General features: G+C 33.5%; 3 protein-coding genes across 6 annotated transcripts in view; 1 reads left to right on the top strand and 2 right to left on the bottom strand.

Moving 5' to 3' along the window:
* Positions 1-1,626: 1,626 nt before the first annotated feature.
* On the bottom strand, positions 1,627-6,321 carry LOC149795268 (uncharacterized). Its single transcript, XM_089964070.1, has 6 exons — positions 6,102-6,321; positions 4,403-4,690; positions 3,621-3,861; positions 2,595-3,006; positions 2,058-2,256; positions 1,627-1,754 (listed from the first exon to the last, which is right to left on the bottom strand). The coding sequence occupies exons 2-6, from the start codon at positions 4,688-4,690 to the stop codon at positions 1,632-1,634; spliced, it is 1,263 nt and encodes a 420-aa protein (XP_089820196.1). The 5' UTR covers positions 6,102-6,321; the 3' UTR covers positions 1,627-1,631.
* Positions 6,322-9,136: 2,815 nt separating this feature from the next.
* Positions 9,137-21,270, bottom strand: LOC149795269 (uncharacterized). Its single transcript, XM_089964071.1, has 11 exons — positions 21,156-21,270; positions 20,142-20,463; positions 17,708-17,847; positions 17,174-17,284; positions 15,560-15,670; positions 13,223-13,360; positions 12,291-12,419; positions 11,466-11,664; positions 10,582-10,677; positions 9,931-10,044; positions 9,137-9,519 (listed from the first exon to the last, which is right to left on the bottom strand). The coding sequence occupies exons 2-11, from the start codon at positions 20,442-20,444 to the stop codon at positions 9,244-9,246; spliced, it is 1,617 nt and encodes a 538-aa protein (XP_089820197.1). The 5' UTR covers positions 20,445-20,463; positions 21,156-21,270; the 3' UTR covers positions 9,137-9,243.
* Positions 21,271-22,372: 1,102 nt separating this feature from the next.
* The window catches only part of LOC149795270 (uncharacterized), a 33,433-nt gene continuing 32,931 nt past the window's right edge, over positions 22,373-22,874 (top strand). For 3 of the 4 annotated variants that reach the window (XM_089965001.1, XM_089964998.1, XM_089965000.1), the window contains exon 1: positions 22,373-22,525. The gene's annotated coding sequence lies outside the window, so the exon portion shown is untranslated. The remainder of the gene's footprint in view (positions 22,526-22,874) is intronic. The other variant, XM_089964999.1, reaches the window with a different exon arrangement.

The following is a 22,874-nucleotide window of genomic DNA, read 5'->3' on the forward strand; positions in this document are numbered from 1 at the left end:
CCACACAGACTTTTTAAAAATCCGATGAGAAAATGTTGTTCTCTTTCTCTCAAAATATGACCGCTCCGGCGGCCCAGTGGTTAGAGCGTTCGCCTTGGATGCGGGAGGTCGTGGGTTCAAACCCGGATCCAAACATATCAAAGACATAACAAATGCTACTAATCGCTGCCTCGCTAGGCGCTCAGCATGAAGAGCTTAGTGTTAGGACTGGTCGGTCTGGTGTCAGGGTGTAACATCGTGCTACGTGTCGGAGTCATGATACCCCAGTGCTAGACATCACTATAAACTGCCACACTGCATACATCTTAGAGATATGACTGGACAATTGTTAAAGCTACGTTAAAAATCCAAGTCACACACACACACGTTGTCTCAAAATCTGATAAGATATATTTGCTCTCTTTTGAACGATAAAAACTTCAGTATTCATAGGTGGACCTTCATGTGTAAAACATTATTAGTTTCATCAGTGCTGTTTGATGTATTGTCAATCGTAAAACGACGACTTAAGAATGCAATGTTAGCAAATGTTATTGCCTAATGCTTTGCATTAGACTTAGTAAAATCTACCAGATAGGTTTACATCTCATGGCATTTCACTTATTTGTTTTGTTGCTACTTTATAATGATAACAAAGTTCTAATAATCTTAAAGTATTTATCTTACTTATTTATCATCAACATGTATTATGTTTCCATGTAAGATGGACTTGATGCATTGTGTTTGTTATTGCGGATTGATGTCCAGTATGATATATATATATATATATATATATATATATATATATATATATATATATATATATATATATATATATATATATATATATATATATATATATTGTTCAATCCAGTGTAAGGTCTTTTGAAAATTCTATCAAACCATTAACTTCCACAGCAGCGTCGTAGCATGGTCTGACAATGTCCATTTGAGGGACGTTTTCTGGTATTCTCAGTTCTATCTGACAAGTTAAACAGTGGATACAGGAAATGATTGGTACAGTTTGATTTCGTCTTACTGCCCATTTTAAGCCGTTGAATGAAGATGTTAGTGTTGTCGCAGTTCTCTCTCATTTTGAAACGAAACCACATAATAATTGTAAGTTGTGTCATTGAGTACGACAGATAATATCATAGCCTCGTACGATACTAATATTTTCTGTATTATGTTCTAAAATGCTCAACTTTTGATATAGGTCTACCTTGTGCCTATTTAAAATATCGGATATATTTGTGTAGAATATTAGACGATTCACTTTCAGGATTCTGTAAGCTGTAGTTTGTTTGGTTTATCAGAAAGTCATACAAGTACGACCCGCTATGAGATGCTAAATCTTATTACGTCGCAATAAACAGGAACATATTAAAAAGACTCGACACGATACTTTGATAGATCAAAATCATGAGGTCTGGCGTTGCTAAAACTAAAATAGTCAAACTTCCAACTGAAGCGAAAACTATAAATAACTATGGCAACAAAACTCCTACCAAAAAATGGCTTTTGTTGCCTCCAGGACGATTTTTTAAATAATTCTTTTTCATTAAAAGCAATATTGAACATAAATGTGTCATGACATCTCATGGTGTGGATGCTGTTTGATGGGTATTGAAGAACCGTAACTACGAAATATATCAAAATATATGAACCTGTGTGACAACTTTAGAATCATTTGGAAACAAAATTTCTCTCTTAAATGCAGTTTCGAGGTTTTTCATCTGTCTCTTCGCTGTCTTTTCACAATACTGAAATGCGTACTGAAAAGAACAACATTAATGTAGATAACAGTTAACATTCCCACAAACAAAGTATACAGAAACAACTGCACCAATGCGATTGATACTGAATGTGTATTTATATTTTCTTTTTTTTATCTTTGTTTATGCATTATGAGAATGACATTTACGCATAAGCTGTAAATTTATTTTATTTTAGTAATGAAGTCAATATTTCTTTGCGACAGATACATTTTAATTGTTTGCTATCTCTTGTTTTGCAGTATATTTCTAAATGACAATGATAGTAACTGATTATATAAAATCCCGCATATATTACATTACCATTACAATATTCAGTAATTTAGAAATTATTTCCTCCTCGGACGGTACTCTCTCGGACAGCTCCACAAAGGCATCCATCCATTGGCTCTGATAAAGCTGTGAAAACTCTTTCTTCAGATTTGAGACCTCCGGTCTGATAATAGTGAGACGTTTTACTTTGTCACTGTGCACATCGCTTTCTTCACCGTTATCTGATAGTCTGAAATTTTGAATGGAACAAAATATATGCCTTCATGGTTCGATTAGGATTTACTTTTAACTCAAACAAAAATTTGTGTTATATGTACGTACATCTATGTAATAAACTGCAATAAATATTATTCATTCTTTCTTTTACAGTGACAAGAATTCGCCTAAAGTTTCAACGGCAAATTAGTGAATATATATATATATATATATATATATATATATATATATATATATATATATATATATATATATATATATATATATATATATATACTTTTCGTAGACATTGTCAAAGTATAAGCTTATAAAATTTGCACAAAAAATATTTGCTATAGTGAAAACGCTTACCGCTTTGCCGAAGACGCTTCTAGAGTGTCAGCCATTGGTTCTTTGTCTTGTTCAATTAATTTGGGTCCGCTATTGTTCGTAGTTCTCTTCTCTGATGGAACCCGGCTGCTTCTAGTTGAATCCCCTAAGGATGACAGAGGTGTAATGTCTCTAATAGCAAGGCATGTTTCCTCATCATTTTTCGTTCCCGCAACGTCCGTAGAATGGTCCTGTTTGTTCTTTTCAATCCGGGATTTACCAGAATGCAAAGCATTAGCATATTTCGAGTGATCTTCACTTCTCAACAAAGGCAAATGTGTAGATATAATTGAAGATACATATAATTTATCGCTAAAATTAACGTGTTTCTCCCTCTTTACTTCTGCAGTCTTTCCTTCCTGTCCTTGAGATATTTCTTCACTCACGTTTTCCTCTGAAAATGTATCAGAATCACTAAAATCAATGCAGAAGCGAATATTACTCGATACGAACATTTATAAGAAAATCCCAACGAGTGCATTCTCATTAGTATCTGATAATTATCCCTTAAATTCGGCTAGATGAAGAATACCCTTAAATGGATCTACCAAATACTGTGTAATTCTGGGGATATAATTAAAATAATTTTTATTGTTAGGTAATAGAAACATGATCCGGAGAACACAAATAGTGAACGGTTTGACATTTCTCATCTTTCATATTTCAAACTCGCATGTTAAATCTTCAATGCCAAAATATTATTACAACATTGCCAAAGACCTTTACATGTATTACTCACATGGCACGTGAAAACTGCTAACTTGAACGTTAGGATTAGCGTCAGGCTCTCTATTTCTAACTTAACAGATCTGCACACATTATCAGGTCGGAAGTCGTGTTGAAGCACTGAAACAGTATTATTACCTTCATTATGAACACTCAGTCACTTGTTAAACATCTTAGCTAATTCAAATTATAGTTCCAATGTTTCATTGTTTCCTTTTACTTTAAGGAGTTTTTATATAATATTCTTGAGAAGCACATAAAACTTCATTTTGTTTACTGTACCTGCATCATTCGACCTGACACAGCTTTCTTCTGGGTTTCTCGTTATAACTTTAACAGTTTGCTTTACAACTGTTTTGTTTGACTCTCTTCTAGTTTTTCCTACATGCCGTTGACTAAATTCATATGTCTCAGCAAGCAGATCAGATTCATTTCTCGCTCTTTTCCAAGACAATCCAGGCATACCAACGACTGTTGTTTTCGTTGTGGGTGAATTCGCGGGACCTTTATGCACTTTGGCTGCCTGCAACAGACGGGTAAGAACTCTTCTACAACGATCGTAACGAAACTTGAAACAATTATTAAATTATGTCCTTCCAGCCATTTAAAAGCTAAAATATTTGCAGATATCTTACGGACAAACCAATTCATGTTTGATTTTGCTGCGATAAATATTTTAGTTCAACCGTAACATTTGCGAAGAAAGATGTTCAGATAGTATGTGAATGTACTGTTGCTTCCAAGTCAGTACTAATACTAACACAAGTTATCGAAGTGACAAGATTGTTAGAATAGAGTATGAAACAAATCTGAGACTATAATGCTATCAGCACGACTCGTGAAAGTTTCCTTTATTATATTATTTTTAATTCAGTCGTATTTTTCTACTTGTTGCATGATTGAATGTTTCCACGTTTAAAACTATTATTGTAAATGATTTTGGTTATGTCTGTCATACATTAATGACAACCTTAAGAACGTATCATATTTGCCTTACACTGGTTGAGTGAAAATATCAAAAGATGATACTGATTCCCCCACCGCACCCCTTTACTATAACTTACCTGTTTTTCTTTATACCTATTCAAATCTTCCTTTAAAGATTCGTATGCTTGCATGGCGTGCTCTACATGGATATGCAACCGAAGCCTTGTACTCTTATTGCTTGTGTCCTCGAAAAATGACCATATGATATTCAATAATTCTTCAATGGAATTTACATCTGATTTTTTCACATGTACTTCTGATAATGCCCAAGTCAGCTCCTTCCTTGCCTTTCGCAATCTTTCATAATGTAGATTGTTGTATTTTCGTGCAGACACGTCTTTTAGGATCGCTCCTGTTTCCTCCATCTTAAACGATAAAGTTAGATAATCGGGCTGCTAAAGAGGCGTTTATGTGTGTGATTTATTTTTATCGTTCGTTTAAAAGAGATTAAAACGCCAATTTAGAATCAGCAGAAAGCAGATTGACCCGAATAAATATATCTCTGCGTTTTCATCGACATGGAGTGAGTACAAAATAATACACGTTTGCAGGAAAACTTTGAGCTGAAATAGCTGTGTCAACTCTACTACAACAATTACTAATTTTGTAAGACTGCATTTTCACCGCATCTTGCATTGCTGTAATTTAAATTTATATGTATTTTTATATTAAAGCAAATAAAGTTTTCGGAGTGTGAAGTTGATGGATATATGAGTGACATTTAAAAGAATACGAAGTAAATATGAGGAAAAAGAGGAATATATCTGAGTTTTAATTATAACAGAGACACGAGTTGCTAATTGTTCCGTTAATTCAAATTCATTGCCATTATTTAATAACTAATTGGCACAACCCTGAAAACTTTTAGTACCTAAAAGGGATACTTTAATGTGGAATCTGGCTTTCCATACTTTCCAACAATAGTGGTGATTATTATTATTATTAGTATTAGTGGTAGCGATAGTAGTTTGTAGTAGTAGTATCAGAAGTGGAGGTAGTATCACAAGCGGTTAATTAAGCTAGTAAATAGTAAATTTTCCTTTACGACCCTCGAAGATACGGCACTGAAACCTGTTAGAAATATATTTAAAAAAACGACAGAATCAAAATTTTCTAAGTGATACTAGTATAAAGAACTATTAGGGGTGAGGTTTTAAAAAAGAAAGTGAAGTTAATTTGCCAATAAAAACATTGAGATACATTTCCTGCCAGTTCTTCTACTTTGTTTGTCAGTAAAATGAATAGGCTGTATGTTTTTGTAAAAGTAAATTGCTTTCTTTGTGCGCATTACTAATCATATAGTTATTAAATATGTAACCTAATAATAACTGGTATCGTTAGTAAATATACTTTAGGTAGTTGCTAATATCTAATCGTTAATTGCTACATGTATTTTTAAAAAACTAACTTGAAAACCTACCAGACCTCCAAACATAATTTCCTATTGACGCTCTTTCTATTCAGACTCCTTCAAATACATAAAGAATCAATAAAACTTATGTTTAAAACAATAAAGCACTGAATATTTAGCCTTGATTCTTGTGTACACAAGGAGCATGTAACCGTGATCAGCTTGTAGCATTCGAGAAGTGGTCGTCCTTGCCTGTAAAATGAATTAACCTCATCCCCACCTCCCCCATTAAAAAGTTTAGCCGCCCTAAATTGTTTTAATTGAGGAGTAAATCATATATCATTTCAAAAACATATCAATAACATTATAATAAAAACCCACAAAATAAAATGTCTTTACAATAATAGGTGTTAAAATATACTTACCCTTGTTTGTATCGAAGATTCTTTTTTTCCTGATGTTTTTAGAACAAAGATGTTTGAATTTGAAAGTATTATCCCGATCTTTAACAGTTGTTATCAAGAGTTTCGCTAATATAATAATTAGCGATGTAAACGAATCTATACTTAACATTTAGCGTAAATATATAAACTGGACTTATAGCCGAAGTGAACTATTATACTATTAATACACGTCTGTAACGTGAACTCCTTAAGTTGTATCAATGCTGTGGACTTTGTATTGAACGTAGCTACTGGGGCTTTCAGTACACTACCAATTTGAATTTCAACTTAAAACAATGAAAGATTCTTTTCCATTGAAAACAAAAATAACTGAATGAGTTTCCTTTCAACTTGGACAAGCAGGTAACCTAATACACATACGGTCATAAAGTTAACGGTGCGGAATTCATCCCGCATGAAAACACGAGGCACATATATGAACACTTCTGTACTAGACTTGGACATTTTACATAAATCGAACACAAACGCACCACCGCTATCGTGCCAACGGCACATAAGTGTTTCGTAACATGATCTGAACATTCACAGCGTAATTTGTTACGAAGCTTTTTTCTCTTGATTTACGAAAAGTTGTTGGAACTTCAGGTAACAAATAAATGAGAGTTAGGAATCAAAAGAAACTAGCACCGAAATTTGGATATCCTATGCGCTACATATCCTCTTCACATGAATTGATACAGTACGAACTTTTATGGAAGGAGCTAGTGAATTACAAAAATGGGTTCATGAGCTAAGTAATAAAACAAACACACATAATGGGAAAAATTAACATTAAGGAGGAGGGCGTTAGAAAATGTGTAGCTATTTTCTCAGTTTCCGGTTTCAAGTGGTTAAGTATTCCGTGTCTTAAATCTCGTACAGTCTAGAGTAGACGTCTACCAGTTTTCATCGATTAAAGTGTCTCTCTCTCAAGGTCAGAAGTCAGTTTCATGTTATACTACCGTCCAAAACATGATAACCTTATCTGATAGAGACTGTCGTTTCTATATATATATATCAAAATCGTAACGTAGGAGAAACACCACGGTAAAGGACACATAAGAAATAAAGTCAACACAACGGCGGGATTAAAACTCATCAACTTTGAGTTCTGACTCAACAGCATGAGCTACTAATTAAAGCTGCATTGCATCCTATCTTTCGAGGTCTCTCGCCAAAAGTATATATACGTTAAAGTTTAGGTTGGACACTTCCTTTTCCTTAGAACGGCCCACAACTCGTCTATGCACGACATTATTAGCTTCAAATTCGATGAAACTGATTAAGTAAACGATTTTATTGGAGTCAACCTCGCTCGGCTATGTAAGGTAAGATGTAGTAAACAGACATACCCCACAAAATTACGAACATTACATTCATTCCGATCAGCTTGTGTATCATATATAATTATAATGAGATTTTGAGAGTTCCGGCTTGTTTTGTTTTGTTTTGTTTGTTTGTCTGTTAGGGTGCTTCTATGATTTAGAGTTTATCGTACCGGACTCGCTTTCTAAAAGTCACAGGTTATAATCATGCCTTGATTAGCCCGTGTCGTCTGCTGTGGCGTGTATCAGTGTAAAGAGCTTGACTCAAATTGCCGTTGCACTATATACACTTGCATGTGGTTATGTGTTGCTAGACCCCCAAAACAAACTTGCTGTTTTGTTTGTCTGTTTGTTTGTGTTAATGAAGTAACAGGGTTGCAACTATTGTTCATTAGGGACACACGGTACTAATAATACTGAAGAACTGTGAACCAGTCTAGAAATGGGTGAAAAACAAATAGAGTATATTCGATTAAAGTGGTCAATAATTGGTTTATAATGACAAATAAAATTTTAGTTGTCTTTTGAGAGCTTATCCTATCTGTAATTTAAAAAAAAAATAGACAAAATTTTATTGATGCAAATTTTTTTACAGACCTTTCATAGGAGTACTCAGTAGTGAGAGTACCACCTGATTCATTTAGTGCAGAATGGATAACATGTGTTTCATGTAGATCGAAAAAATGCCGCGGCTCATATGGTGTTCTCCACAGAGAAGCTTGCACCAAGGATAGTTCTGCATGAAGAAATATAGGTCTGATCATTAGGATCCATAAATTTTAAGTTATTGAATTTTGAATATCATGGTGTTTCCATATGGTTACTCTGGGAGTTGAATTAGTATCGTGAGTCCTTTAATCACACTTTATATTATAAATATATTATTTACATCGAAATACTCTTCCCAGTGGCACGACAACTATGTTTTTATTGCTTGATTCTGTAACTTGTATTTCAAAGTACATTAAAGGACACCATTCATTGTTGAACCGTGTAGTCATATCGATTATTTAGGACGCGTGAAATTGGGCACAATAGTAAATAAGTCGCAAAATGAAATCAGTACTTGCGCAGAGGTTTGTATTCGTTCCCCTTACCCGTTATGTGTTTTCTACGTGGAATATTATAGATACGGCGCCGAACGTAGCTTTCTTCCGTCTTTTTGTGCCATATGTATAAAGTCATATTTATATCAACTCCAATGTACAATCTGTTCTTCCTGTGCTATTGAAAACATGGCTATCGTAGGAAAAGCACAGGTTGTGTGTGCAAGGCTTCTTACCTTTAAATAAAGCCACGGTGGGGATCATATCACTTAGGTCATGAAGATATAAAACACATTTCTCCGAATTTAATTTGTTATAGCATACCCCTCTCTCTCTCCCTCGCGCGCGAGGTCTCTATAAAGTTCAAAATTTGTTTCTCGGGGCAGTTTAGTGCGATATATTTTGGCACGATGCAATACTGTTAAAGCATGTCATTTGATTCCCAATGGAAGACAATTGCAAATGCACATAGAGACCTACGCATTTAGTATTTAAATAAATATATCATAGGAAACGGAACTCACTTAAACCCATAATAAAAACACTAACGCCAACTAACAGTCATATATTTTAGGCAAATGTCTGTCATAATTTCTCCTCTGTCCTTATTGTTCAAGAAGAAAAGAAACTCATACATTCAAAACAGTTACAATTAATTTTCCTTTATTGGAATATCATTGCCGTCCAAAGTCACATAAATATACATGTTCCCAACGCCAGCAATATTATTCGGCTATATGATTCATTCATTATTCACGTCAACTGCGCAACTCCTTTCTTTAAAACTGGCCCATTGTTATGCAGACACAAGCAAGGCCACATACAGTAATGGACATATTTTCCTGATTTTGTATACGATTTGAAATATTTAGATGCTGGATCCGGTGACTTGCATGTCTCTAAGTGCATCGGCGGATCCAGGGTGCACATTAACCAGGTTAACTCCACACATCCGTCAATATAGGCCGCCATCTTACTCTCTTTACGATATGACAAGTCGTGATCTTTGGATAGGTTGTCCAATACCAGCTGAAAATTAAAAATCGAGTGAGAAAGCTTAAAGTGTATTGGTCAAAGTCAAACGCTAAAGTTTCATATTGCATTTTTGGGCTAATTTCTTCTTTGAATAGATTCACACAAAAGCAACAAAACAAAATGGGTATAATTATGTAGATTCTTCTACACTCTTAAAATCTGGATGAAAAGAAGTCATTCAGTTACTTCGAATACATACGATTACAAGTGTGCCATTGTTTGAATTACTATATCTGATTTCATCTGGTAACACAGTAATCATATTTCTTTATGCAATAGACCCCACTTAAATGTAAGTAAATAAATATAATATGATATTCATTTACATTAAACGTATCAATTCCATTTGCACTTGGCAGATTTATAAATGCAGCTACTAGCAGAAAAACAGACAAATAAACATACATTCATTATAGAAGGTATTGTAATCGGTGCCAGAATTTTCCTAAGGTCCTTAATATTGGAGGTGGCCAACTCATATAATGTCTTGTTGCGTTCACTCATTTCATCTAAGTGGACCTGGAACGTTGAAACATGACAAATGTGTAGCAAAGGAGTCTACAAAGGAAATGCTCAAAATACAAAAATAATTTTAAACTATTCATTTGAAAAGATCTCAGCTAAACGGTAGCTTTCCTGGTTGACAAATAAGCTTTAAATGATTGTGAATATTAATGTAATGTATATATTACCTGTAACATAATTTTTGCACTCAGCAGCTAAAACAACTATTCATTGTGCAACAACAGTGTAAATAGTAAAAGTGATAAAAACTATAGCATCTCTTTGATAAAACGGTTTAAAGGTACCAAAAGAACAAGAATAGTTGCAGAAGTAGTAGTAGTAGTAATAATAATAATGGTTGTAATAGTATATATTATAGGTTTGTATTTGCTGTTGTTTTTGCTGTTGTCGTTGTTGTTCTATTATGGAACGGGGAGGAAGAAATTCAAGCCAGAATGGGGAGGAGACATGTCTTACATCAGAGGAAGGAAAAAAAATTCTCCACATTTTCGTTATCATTTCATACACGAGGACAGTTTCCAAAATACTTACCTCATTTCCATCTAATAATAGCATATCCCGCTTCACACTTGACTGGAGATTCTGAAGTTGAAAGCCGGACATTCTCAAGCTAACACTGTACGACACCTGAAAAATGCAAAGCAATTGGTTTGATTATGCAATTCGAACAAAGTAATGCGATGTAGACAGAGCTAGTTTAGTCAGTTCATATCATTTCAGAGAATTATTCATTTTCATACTATTTTTGTTATTCCAAGACAAGCCCTGTTAATAAGAACGGATAGACACTTTAGTGAAGAACGTACATATACCAAAGCTGATTTGTATATTTTATTTTTGTATATGATTTCTACAAAGCTTCATGAAACGTGATTGATACTTATGTTAACTTAAGTATTCTCATAAATTAATTTAAAAAAAGAGATGGTATCAAGGTTTTTAGTATCTGTGAGTTAAGCTACTTTCATTCTGAAAATATCGTTTTCAAAACTATTGTCGCACATCGATTTGAAATTTGTTTCTAATAAATCAGAGCTCAAAAGCTTTTTACTTCAATTGACTCTCAACTATATTTGAATATCTTACTAACTTGTGAACTATGAAGTCATTTTTGTCTTTCGATTGACATCGAACGTAATTATATATATATATATATATATATATATATATATATATATATATATATATATATATATATATAGAGAGAGAGAGAGAGAGAGAGAGAGAGAGAGAGAGAGAGAAATATTACATTAATTAACGTTTTACAGCGTCGAATGTGATATATCAATACCAGCATGACATGAAACATAGAACATCGTCTATATTGCGATACAGATCTTGAAATATCGTTATCGTCACGATGTATATCATTACCATCGCGATATAGAACATAAAAATGCCGTAACCACAACTACCATCACGATATTTAGAAGAGTCTCAGCAATGCGTTCCTTTGATTCTTGCTGAACCGAAAGCTCTTGAAATGCGCTGCTCCACTCATTTTCATACAGTTCTAAGAATCGTTTGGAAATATTTTCTGGTTTGTACATATTACTCAGGTCTAGGAATTTAGGGTTATCCTTTTTCCACAATTCATTCGACATCTGGTTGACTCTGGAAGATGATAAATCTAATTAGCCATTTCAGGCATTTAGAAATTACTTAAAGTATTTAGTTTTATGCAAAATCATTGAGTTCAATATCTGCACAATGTTAAGAAAGCACAATTTGTGATAAATATAACCAATCAAACTGAAAAAGCCCATTATTCATAACATACATATACAGGCCTACTTTCTGTAACAATATTATAGTGCAAATTTGAACTTTAATGTACTATTTAGGTAAGTGCTCGAAGTTGCATTTATTTTTTATAGCAAATGGGAACAGATTTATAAAAGCATCTATTCATGGAGATATATACAATCAGTGCTATAAGTGTTTTAAATTAATATATTTTTCATGGTAAAATATACATAGAGCTAAAACATGTACTAGCCCATTATTACAATTGTTAATGTTATTTCATTGCTCTTAACATTCAAATTATTAATTACTTAACCAAATAAAAGAAGGCAGGCTTTCATCGGACAGCGTTATTTCGGAAGAAGAAACACAAACACAGACACCATAAATGTAATTACAGCAGTATTCAGTCTGTGTCGAAGGTTGCATTATAGCGGAAGAAAAACAAATAACACCGTATGCACTCAGCACATATACATAAAAAAATTGTATACCTTTTGGTCAAAAATGAATTCAACTCCTTAAGTTCTTCCATTTCTTCTTTTATTTGGGAATCGTTTTGGTTCAGTTTTACTTGCAGATTCTTAGTTTCCTTTTCCAGCGTTTCACTTAAGTCTGCGTTCCTGAAGAAAAAAAAAGCAACGTTCAACAAAGTAAAACAACATCATGTATTCAGTTTTACACTTTATTTCACATTTTTCTTCTGAACTTTAACGGATAGACGTAGGGACAAATAAAGAGACGAAAGAAACAATTTGCATATTCCTCATCTGGAGAGTCTGTAACGAAGAAAAACAATTGTGTTATGTTGCTACGATTTGATATACAGAATTTCCATATTTGAAAAATTAAATAACACCGTATGATGTCAAAATGTATGTCAAGATGTGATTTAGGCAAATATGATATGTAAAATGCCTCCAAATGCATTCTAGTGTCATTTTGAGTGTCATGTAATAAATACAATCGTACAATTGTGCTAATTTAAAGTTATTGAAAAATGTTTATCTTTTGCCCGCAAGGACTTGACCTTTTACATTAATTATGTAAGATCCACGGTTGTTTGAAGAAATTTTAAGTGCCATTTAAAGTAAAGACAATGTTGTCATAATTATTGGGCATTTTGAAATTAAATGTTACGCAATCTTCTTATCTCATAATGCCATTAAATGTAATAGACATCATTTCTGATCGTGATCAGAATCATACATGATGCATTGTCTTACGATAATAAACGGTCAAGGATCATTTATCTAATTTCACATGTGACGTAATGAAAGTACAAAATAGTCGGAAACTAACATATCCAATCAGAATTGTGGAAAATAGAAATATAATGTCATAATAAAATTAGGATAACATTTGCAACTTCAAATATATATATATATATATATATATATATATATATATATATATATATATATACCTATCTTTTAGCTGAATGTTTTTCTCTCTCAATCGTCTGTTTTCTTCATCTAATTCTTTGTTTTGCCGATCTACTCTTTCTTGAATTCTCTCTTGTATCTCCTTGTCCCTTTCTCGCAGTTCTTTTGTCTCTTTCAAACTGTAAGAAGATTGGGACACTAATCAAATTATCCCCTCGTGCATGAGCGTAGCTACCATATACATGTACACTTTAGATTGGGCAGGGGCATAAAGGCCCAATTACCCTAGTTGCGCCACTGAGAATTACGAACCACTTTGTCCGCAAATGTGGGGTGTTCGTGCTTATCAGAAACTTGCTGGCTATCACACATCGACTTTCCTCAGGATGGAGCCAGCTTACGTTATCTCAGTTTAAAATATTACTGATAATTATTTAAGGCTCTTTCAAGAACTAGCCTTATTGATTCGACCATGGAACACAATAACCTTGTTATTCAGTCAAGGGAACACAACAACACTGTTATCGTGACAGGGAGCGCGACTGTTCTCTTGTTCCCTGCGTTAGCAATTTGTTAATACACCGATCTATTAATTCATAATATGTTCTGGCTTAATTATGGACAATTCGGATCATAACGACGTCGTGCATCCGAAGTTTTTCTTATTCAAAATATTAAAACCGTCACTCTAACATTTTTAATGTCAACCGTTATGAAACATAATTTTAGGTGATATCTCAGTTCTAGAGAGCATTTCCTACAAATGAGCTCAAAAGCAATTTATATATATTTTAATATCATCTGCATATAAATTAAGAATGACAATGTGACAACCAACAGGCTTTAGACCCTTGAAGGAACACATTATACTCTTTCAGAATAAGAAACACATGTATACCTTTCATTAGTTATCGTGAGGATGATCCATCTATCGTGTCTAGTCTGTCCTCACTTTTGAGGTCAGGTTGTGATTAAGTTCGATATTATGGACATAATTATTCGTCTGTATTTCCTGAATTTGCAGGCACCTGCTTTTCTTGAGGAATGATAGATTCAAAAATGTTTAGGAAAATAATTTGGACTGAAAATGAATGTTCCCTATTTTGTTTGTCACTGCAAGCTTCTATTGTTGAAGAAATACATAACAAGGAAGCTTATCATTTCATTTAAACGTTTTGTGTTGGTTATGAAGTTGTATAATTTGGCTGTATTGGTTTCGTTCTAAATTGAACGAAGTCAGTATACGGATACATTTAACTAATTACCTATTTGGCATTTTGGTCTTCTGTTAGGTACATTTGATTTAATTTATATTTGATTTAATTTAATTGTGTGTAAGTTTTAAAATATTTTTATTTGTAATTTCATCACATGTCAAAATAATGTAGTTTTGTTTACTAGGAACTCGATATTTTTTCAGGAAATAGTTTCACCTTGATTCTTCAGTTGTAAACACCTAAAGCTGACTTAGTTCCCGACATTGATTTATAAATCAGTGAGAGAAGTAAACAACTTTACATATTTTTTTTTTATTCTCGGAGTAAAATGATTGGTTTTTATCAAGGTCATACTGGAGCTACGTGATTTGTTTATATGTAAACAGCCTCCATTGCTTACTTCTGGGCTTTCCGAAATTGCGCATTTGTTAGTTTTAATAGTAATGCTTAGAGAGATCTCTCTCAGTTTAGCTTATTTCTTTACACTAGAAAGTGTCTGCTGTGGCAGTTTGGAATTATATTTAATTTTTATTCAGATTATTTGGATTCTAAAGGATAGTTATTTTTCCTGGAAATATTTGAGTGCTCATACATAATTATTGCACAAAGATATTTATTTAAATTTTATTCGGAATTGAAACACCGGGATATTATTTTTTTTTTGGTTCGCAAACGACAGTACACATCAGCTCTATACTGACTACAGTATACATCATCGCCTTCCATGTTGGATTTTTATCTTCGGGTCTCGAACTTGAATTCATTAGAAAATTTCTTTACTAGGACTTCTAAAATTTATTTCGTGGATTATTCTTGGATTATTTTTGAATTTGATTCTTAAAACCGTAAGTTCTTATTTTTTCAATTTTTATAGTGTTTTTCCAGAGAAATAAATTATTTGTTAAATTTGTCAAAGCTTGTTGTTTTCACTCTTTCTTTTGTTACTGTTTATTAGAGCCTAAACAAGTAACGCAAGACTTCAAAGACAGATATAATTAAACTGTGATTCTTCTATGCTGGAATTGTCTGAAATGTGAATGTGTGGTTCATTGGAGGTTGCCAGTTAATTGTTAAGGAAAATAACTAAATAAATGTTGATAGAAGTTTATCAAAATCTTTAAATCTATCTGCAACATATGTATGTTTATGAAATATACATACCTTTCGGTCAATGACCAGATCTCGTTTTCTTGTGATTTACATTTTTGTTTCAGGTCGAGTATTTTCATTTCCATAACTTTCAATTCGCTGTCCAATTCCTTCACCTTTCCACTGAAACGAAATAAAATTGCACCAACTTCTTGAAGAAGCAAGTTACATCTTGAAGTATTTGAATGTTAACACAAATATAATGCACTAAATATTTAAAATAAAACTTCAACCCGCTATTTGAATTAATAGTGAGACTAGAAACTTTAGTGCTTGCCGACTCACATTTGTATCTATTTCGGTACTGGTCGAACTGACCGCTTACAATTTTATGGGTACATTACGCATGCAATATATTTTAAATATTTTAAAGAAAGATAGATAATATTGATGATGGTACAAGGATACTATATATCTCATAGATTTCAGTATAGGAAGCGGGGACGGTTTGCATATGCGTACATATATCACACACTTTAAGCCATCATTCGCATTAGTCAAGAACTGATAGTCCTTCTAAGGTTCATACCGAATGGGACAATTATGATTTTAGTAAGACGTAGTGGTCAGTTGTTGACTGCAATATTCTCAATCGTGACTATATTATCTCAATACATGTTTTAAAGAAACAAAGCAAGGAAGCTTATAGAATATTATTTTGAGGTCGTTATATTTACACTGCTATCTATGACATCCGGTGGATATGCATTTTGAGAGTTTGGCCGCCAAGCTTATGAGTCCATCACGCCCATCATATGACATGAGATAACTGTTATATGTTCAGCGGTTTATAGTAGTGTCAGCTGACATATATCTGAACGTTATAACAAGAATACAACATACAAATATTCAAATGAACATGTTCCTTTTGGTCTTTGATCATTTACAGTTTCAAGACATAGTTCATTTGGAGACTTAATAATGTAAAATGTTGAGTGACGTCATAAGATCATACATGAAATCTTATGGCCGTCATATACCGCTTTACGATGCATACGGAAATATTCTTGATTAATTTAAGTCAATGGAAAAAATGGAGTATGTAATAATCACTGAATATGAAGTATCTGACCGTATTCTTGAATTTTAGACTTATAGGATTATCGCGTTTTAAACCAAAATAAACCAAGAGCTAAAATGTTTTAAATGCTTTTCTCCATAGCTTTCATACCTTTGCAAGGATTTATGTTAATTCATGCGAATACTCCTGGTATATAATAATTTACATGAACGCATAATAGGAAGAACGGTGAAATCGTAAATGTCTACCCGTCGGCTTAACATACTTCCTTGATATTCAAAAATGGCACGAATATGTGTTCAGCAAGATTTGGCGAAGAATATTTTAAAATATAATAAATGTGTCGAGTTGTATGTACGTTTCGTGAAACAACGAAAGAAATACACAACATTTTATTATCATAAGGTGATCGAATATGTGTTCAGCAAGATTTGGCGAAGAATATTTTAAAATATAATAAATGTGTCGAGTTGTATGTACGTTTCGTGAAACAACGAAAGAAATACACAATATTTTATTATCATAAGGTGATCAAAGTAGGCAAAGTATGGAAAAATGTATTGCCATGACACACAACTGAGATGTCATTAAAATTAAATGTATACGTTTCCAGGTAATGAATCTTCTCCTCTTGACGCTGAAGTCTGTGCCTTAACTCCGCAATCTGCTTGTCTTTGTCATCATCGTCAACAAGAAGAGGAGCTGGGAGGGTTTTTCTGAAAGAATGGTTTTGAGAGTAAGACCAACACTTCAGTGACAGGTTGACTACTTATCAATATGCAATTTTTTTTTTTAAATTATGGTGTCATTTGTCGGATTTAAAATAGATTTCCTGTCTTCATTGTGTCGGTACTCATTATGCATTTATTTAAAAAATGCAAACATTGTTTTAACGGCGACATAATAGTTTTAATCTAACCAACCAGAACGCTTTCAAAGCGTTGTTAATATATTTTACAAGCAAATATAATTTTGTCCTTCTAACATTATCTGTCATCAAATAAATGTCAATACTTTATATACAATTAAACCTGACATTGCAAGAGTCAGCAAAGTTTAAATTAATTTGACTAGTTTTGGTTGAAGATTTAGAAATCAAGCACATTGACGATGACGGTACGGTTCAAACAGTCGCTTACATTTGTTTCTCTACTTGGGGCTCTTTGACTGAAGTTGCATGAATTTTGACCTTGGGCTCAGGAATATCCTCTAAAACGTGACCGCTCGGTATCTTTGCAGGCTTCGGTAACTGGATCGGAAGATCCGAATATTCTCTAATCTGTACGAGAAAATGTGCTTTTTTAGAGAGAAAAGTATAGTAATTCATCCGTGTCTGATATTACATAACGCCTGTATTCGTGATGACATTGTCGTAATGTCCAAACATCTCCTATATAATGACCTATGAATAGTATAGCAACTTGTTCCTGGACGTGTATTATCAGCCAGGGTATAGAAAAAAATCAATCTCTACAAAATTGTTAATTTAGAAAGTGCAAAAATATAGAGCGCTGTACGATGAAAAGGAAAAGTGTGAATGATCAGAAATGAGGAACCTAGACTTAGTGAGGGTATTGCAGTTTGAAAATTTGAGGGATTTTAAAACTATAATACAATAAATGTAGTTAAAAGCTTTCCCTCGGGGTTTTAACATTTGCATTTATCAATCGGAATCATTAGGCTTGTACAACATAAAACACCATGCAGTAGTCTAATTGGATGTTATTTATGATTTATCATTTAGAATGCTTACACTGCCTGCTTGCCAACAGAGAGAGAGAGAGAGAGAGAGAGAGAGAGAGAGAAAGAGAGAGAGAGAGAGAGAGAGAGAGGTGGTGGTGATGCAATGTACTTAACGCGGTGGTAAATATTAAACATACTGGATGCAGTATTATATGGTCGTGGGCATATAGGTTATGAGAAGTTATTTTTATTTCGTTGTTATTAACATTTTAAATCTTTGGAACAAATGCAGTTTAATTTTATAAGCAGTTAAGAGTATTTAAATTTTATCTCATATGGCATGACTCTGGACAATACAGAAGAGGTTGCCAAGAAACCTTGTACATGAAACATAATTATGTAATATGGCAAATTCAACTCATAGATTTATAAACGAATGGTACGGGTACTATCACCAGTCTATTCTATATACACTCGCTAGCTTATGGCTCGGGGTAAATAAAACATACTCAGGCAAGTGAGATTCATTATTATTACCTCCATAAGCAAAATGTTCGCAATATCTCTGTCAATTATTAAAATATACAATCCAGTATTTCCTTTAACAATTATTCTAGAGGTGTGTACAAACTCCAACAAGGTCATAGATTATGAAACAAACCATCGCTATGCAAGTACATTACATAACAATTGGCAGTATACAATCTGGTAAAATTATTGGCCGACAACCCCATCTTCAGAAAATAAGATGCACATATCTAAATTTTAGTAGGAATTGTATTCAAGCCCAAGTCAGATTTTAGCAAACAATTATGATTCGTCATTCATTCGACATGATTTGTTTCGGCTCAATAGAATTAAAATGCATCAAGTAGCACGCTCTTAAAGACCATATGCATAACCAACAATGGTTCTATGAAATTCACAAAGCGCACTAACAATGAAATTGTGGCTATAAAGACCTCGGTTTATGAGTTCAAATATTTATTACAGATACGTTTATCGGCGTGTACGGAATGTTATACGCGGCTTTTATCTCGTACAACCATCACTCATGAATAAATTTGCATGAGATGAGACCGTCATAAGATCCCGAACAGAAAGACAAACATATCTGTAACTAATATTATTGCCCGCCTATCAATCTTAATTAAAAATAATATAAATAAATTAACAAATATTAGTTTATTTCTTCTACAACAAAAGAGCATGAAATAAAAAGGGTTGGCATTGGTATAAAATATTCAAATGCATATAGAATTTATTAAATGTACGTGTTTGTTGGCTGAATGTATTTAAATCCCCATCAACAAGACCACGACAGAGATGTAAAATGTGTTTGGATCCGCTTCAAACATACCATGAAACAGAGGTGAAATATGTTTGGATCCCCTTCAAAGAGACTATGAACGAAAGGGAAAATGTATTTGGATCTCCTTCAAACAGACCAAGAAAGAGAGACATTATGTAATTGGATCCCATTCAAACAGACCATGAAAGAGGACAAAATGCGTTTGGATCCCCTTCAAACAGACCATGAAAGAGAGGCAAAATGTATTTGGATCCCCTTCAAGCAGACCATAAAAGAGAGGAACAATGTATTTGGAACCCCTTCAAACAGGTCATGAAAGAGAGGCAACATGTATTTGGACCCCCTTCAAAGAGATAATGAAAGAGAGGCAAAATGTATTTGGATCACATACAAACAGATCACGAACGCCAGGCAAAATATTGATTTCATAATATGTACGTAATGAAAGATGGTAACCAAAATCATGAATAAAAATGATAACGTTATACAGGCCTTTTCTAAAAGTAAATAAATACAGATTTTGTGTGTGCGTTCTTTGGTTTCTTTCATATCACATGCAATAGTTGTGTTGTACTTACGAAGAAGCTTTTGATCTTCTGTATCTCATTATGAGCACCGGTTGCATACTGATGTATAACCTTGAGAAGCGTCTCTCTGTTTTGACCCATGGGACTATTTCGCATGTACTCGTACAGGAAATCAACTAGGTAAGAGACCTTGCCCAGCTCGATTCCCTTGTACCGTGTGTCGTCCTGAGCGAAGAAAGTAGTTAGTTGCTGCACGGCCTTTCTGCCTTTTATGATTCTTTGTAACGAGACAGCGGAAAGGTCTTCGCCAGAAAGCTCAATGATAAAGCTGTCGATATCCTCCAGTTCATCCATGGATACACTCTACCAAATCCTGCGTTAATATTTTTCTTTCATGTTGAATATGTAACTCATTCTGATGTTACAATTTCAGAGTCCTAATTTTACCATTTTTATATATTTAACATATATCTGTACAACTGCAAGTTTTATGTACATGCTGAATAATTATTTGTTTTGGATTATTTTGAACCATTGCATATAAGCACATACGTATGAAAAAATACATATTCACGTACAAACGTATAGAAAGATAGACACAACTTTGTTTTGTTCCTTCATGTATAATGCACATGTTGATAGATGTGTGTGTGTGTATGCCCATGTGTGATGATGTGGGCATATTCTCAGGGATAAATCATTGAGTATGCAGTTAACGACACCAACATACCGGCTATTCATCTATCTAAATATACTCCTCCTTTTTTGTCTTTGTTTCCATACATTCAATGTAAATATACCTAAATACATAGACCTGAGTTGTATTGACATTGTTCCTAGACGTAAACACGTTCTTATTCCGCATGGACTCACTTGAACATCATACAAACATACTGTAACACATGCATACCTTCATAATGCTTTTGTTTACATATTTGTTATTTAAAAATCCTCTATTAAAAATAAAATTTACTGAGAGACAGGCAGACAGACAGAGACAGAGATAGAAAGTCAGAGACAGAGAGAAGGTTTTGATACATAACCCGGAATATTCAGTTTACCTACTGCTTTTTTGTTGTATGTGAATCGGTAGAAAGTCTGATAAAGTTGACTTTGTGTTACAACTAGCCTTAAATTTGTCAAAAGTTCAACACTGGTTTACATTGTCTGTTCGGATTTCCTCGCACCATATACTGAAAGAACATTCTTCGATAAATCCCAATACTTCTTTTAACACTTTCTTGACCTGTTTTGTTTTTATGAAGTTAAACGAATGCTGTCAAGAATAAAAGGAATTTGAGAACAACTGACGCGTATAGTCACACAAGTTCAAATAGAGACAAAGAGAGGATATCCAATACTGTTAATTCATTCCCTTTATCTAGTAGTTTACGGCCTAGCATAAAACTAAAACCTTCATGTTAATAAGAATAAATGGTCTCTAAATATACACCGTAGATTCATTATTCGTAAGTATGAATGAACAGTATCTCTTCCAATATGAGTGTTACTGCTGAGTGTGCAATATACATGTACGTTTAGACTGCAATAAGTGTTTAATTTGAATCTGAAATAATATTTATAAACAGCTTTTCACAAAAACTGTTGACCTTCAACGTATATTTTCATACTTTGCCTCTAAAAAAAATAATCGAATTAAAGGTTGAACCCATATTTGAAATCAACTTGACAGGATACAATTTAAAAAATAAAAACAATAAAAGAAAAACCACTGAAAATACAATGCACCCGTGATGCGTAAAATGTCCATATTTTCGGATAGCTATAACAAATCAAAACATATAAATATCATTAATTTCACTTGATTTGTCAATGGAAGCTCATAGCAAAAAAAAAAAAACGTTTATGCATCAAACACCCAAGTTCCTACGTTCATTTGTTCATGTCCGAACGTCATATGTGACACAAAGGAATACAGTGCAAATTGAAGACATGTCCCTGTGTGAAAATGTTGAAAAATATTGTGCAATAGACAGATCAATTAAGTTGAAAACAGTTGTCATCCAGTCCATTTGTTTATATATGTTCTGCTTGGTATGACCCCGGCAGATCTACTGTTATAGTCGGCTAGCCCTGCTTCCTGTGAAGTGTATAGGATGGATGTACATGCCCCACATTATTTCAAGAATAACACAAGCCTGAAATAAACAATTTACTATATATATTCATATTTTAATTGTTAAACAATAATAGCTACAAACTTTACATGATAGCCTTAAGTTAGGAAATTGGACACCGTTCATTGGACGAAGCTGTCTCCTGCTATTTCAGTCAATGCTCTCGTTCTATTTTACTTCCTTGTTGCCGGTCTTCACGACCTACTTGCACAAGGTCAGTTGACTTCCTGTGATATCTTGCATTCGTAGAGCGATAGATCTGAGTGGAAGTACAGGTACTTATATCAGTAAATCAAGGTAAGTTACCCTTTATCATGTACATTAAACGCATTCCTTTTACATGTAAGCAACTCAAGTGTTTATGTATTGTTTCATTCAATATTGTCCTTATCGCTGACAACACAGTTACACAACCAAATATAGAAATAATCTGCAAACTCTGCTTGTCCTCGTGTTCCTACATGTTGCAAAATGCAACGTGCTTTATGTAAAACGTTTAAGTTCCATTATAAACAAAAATCTATCTCAATAGCAATAGATCGAGTTTTACTTTCACTTTCGATTGGATTGTAATGGAACGTATTCGTTTACATCGTTCACAAAATATGTAACGTAAATCGAAATTGGGGGACTGAGTGAGTGACAC

The sequence above is a fragment of the Sinohyriopsis cumingii genome, chromosome 7 (genome assembly GCF_028554795.1).
Source record: "Sinohyriopsis cumingii isolate HCF-2022 chromosome 7, ASM2855479v2, whole genome shotgun sequence".
NCBI lineage: Eukaryota > Metazoa > Mollusca > Bivalvia > Unionida > Unionidae > Sinohyriopsis > Sinohyriopsis cumingii.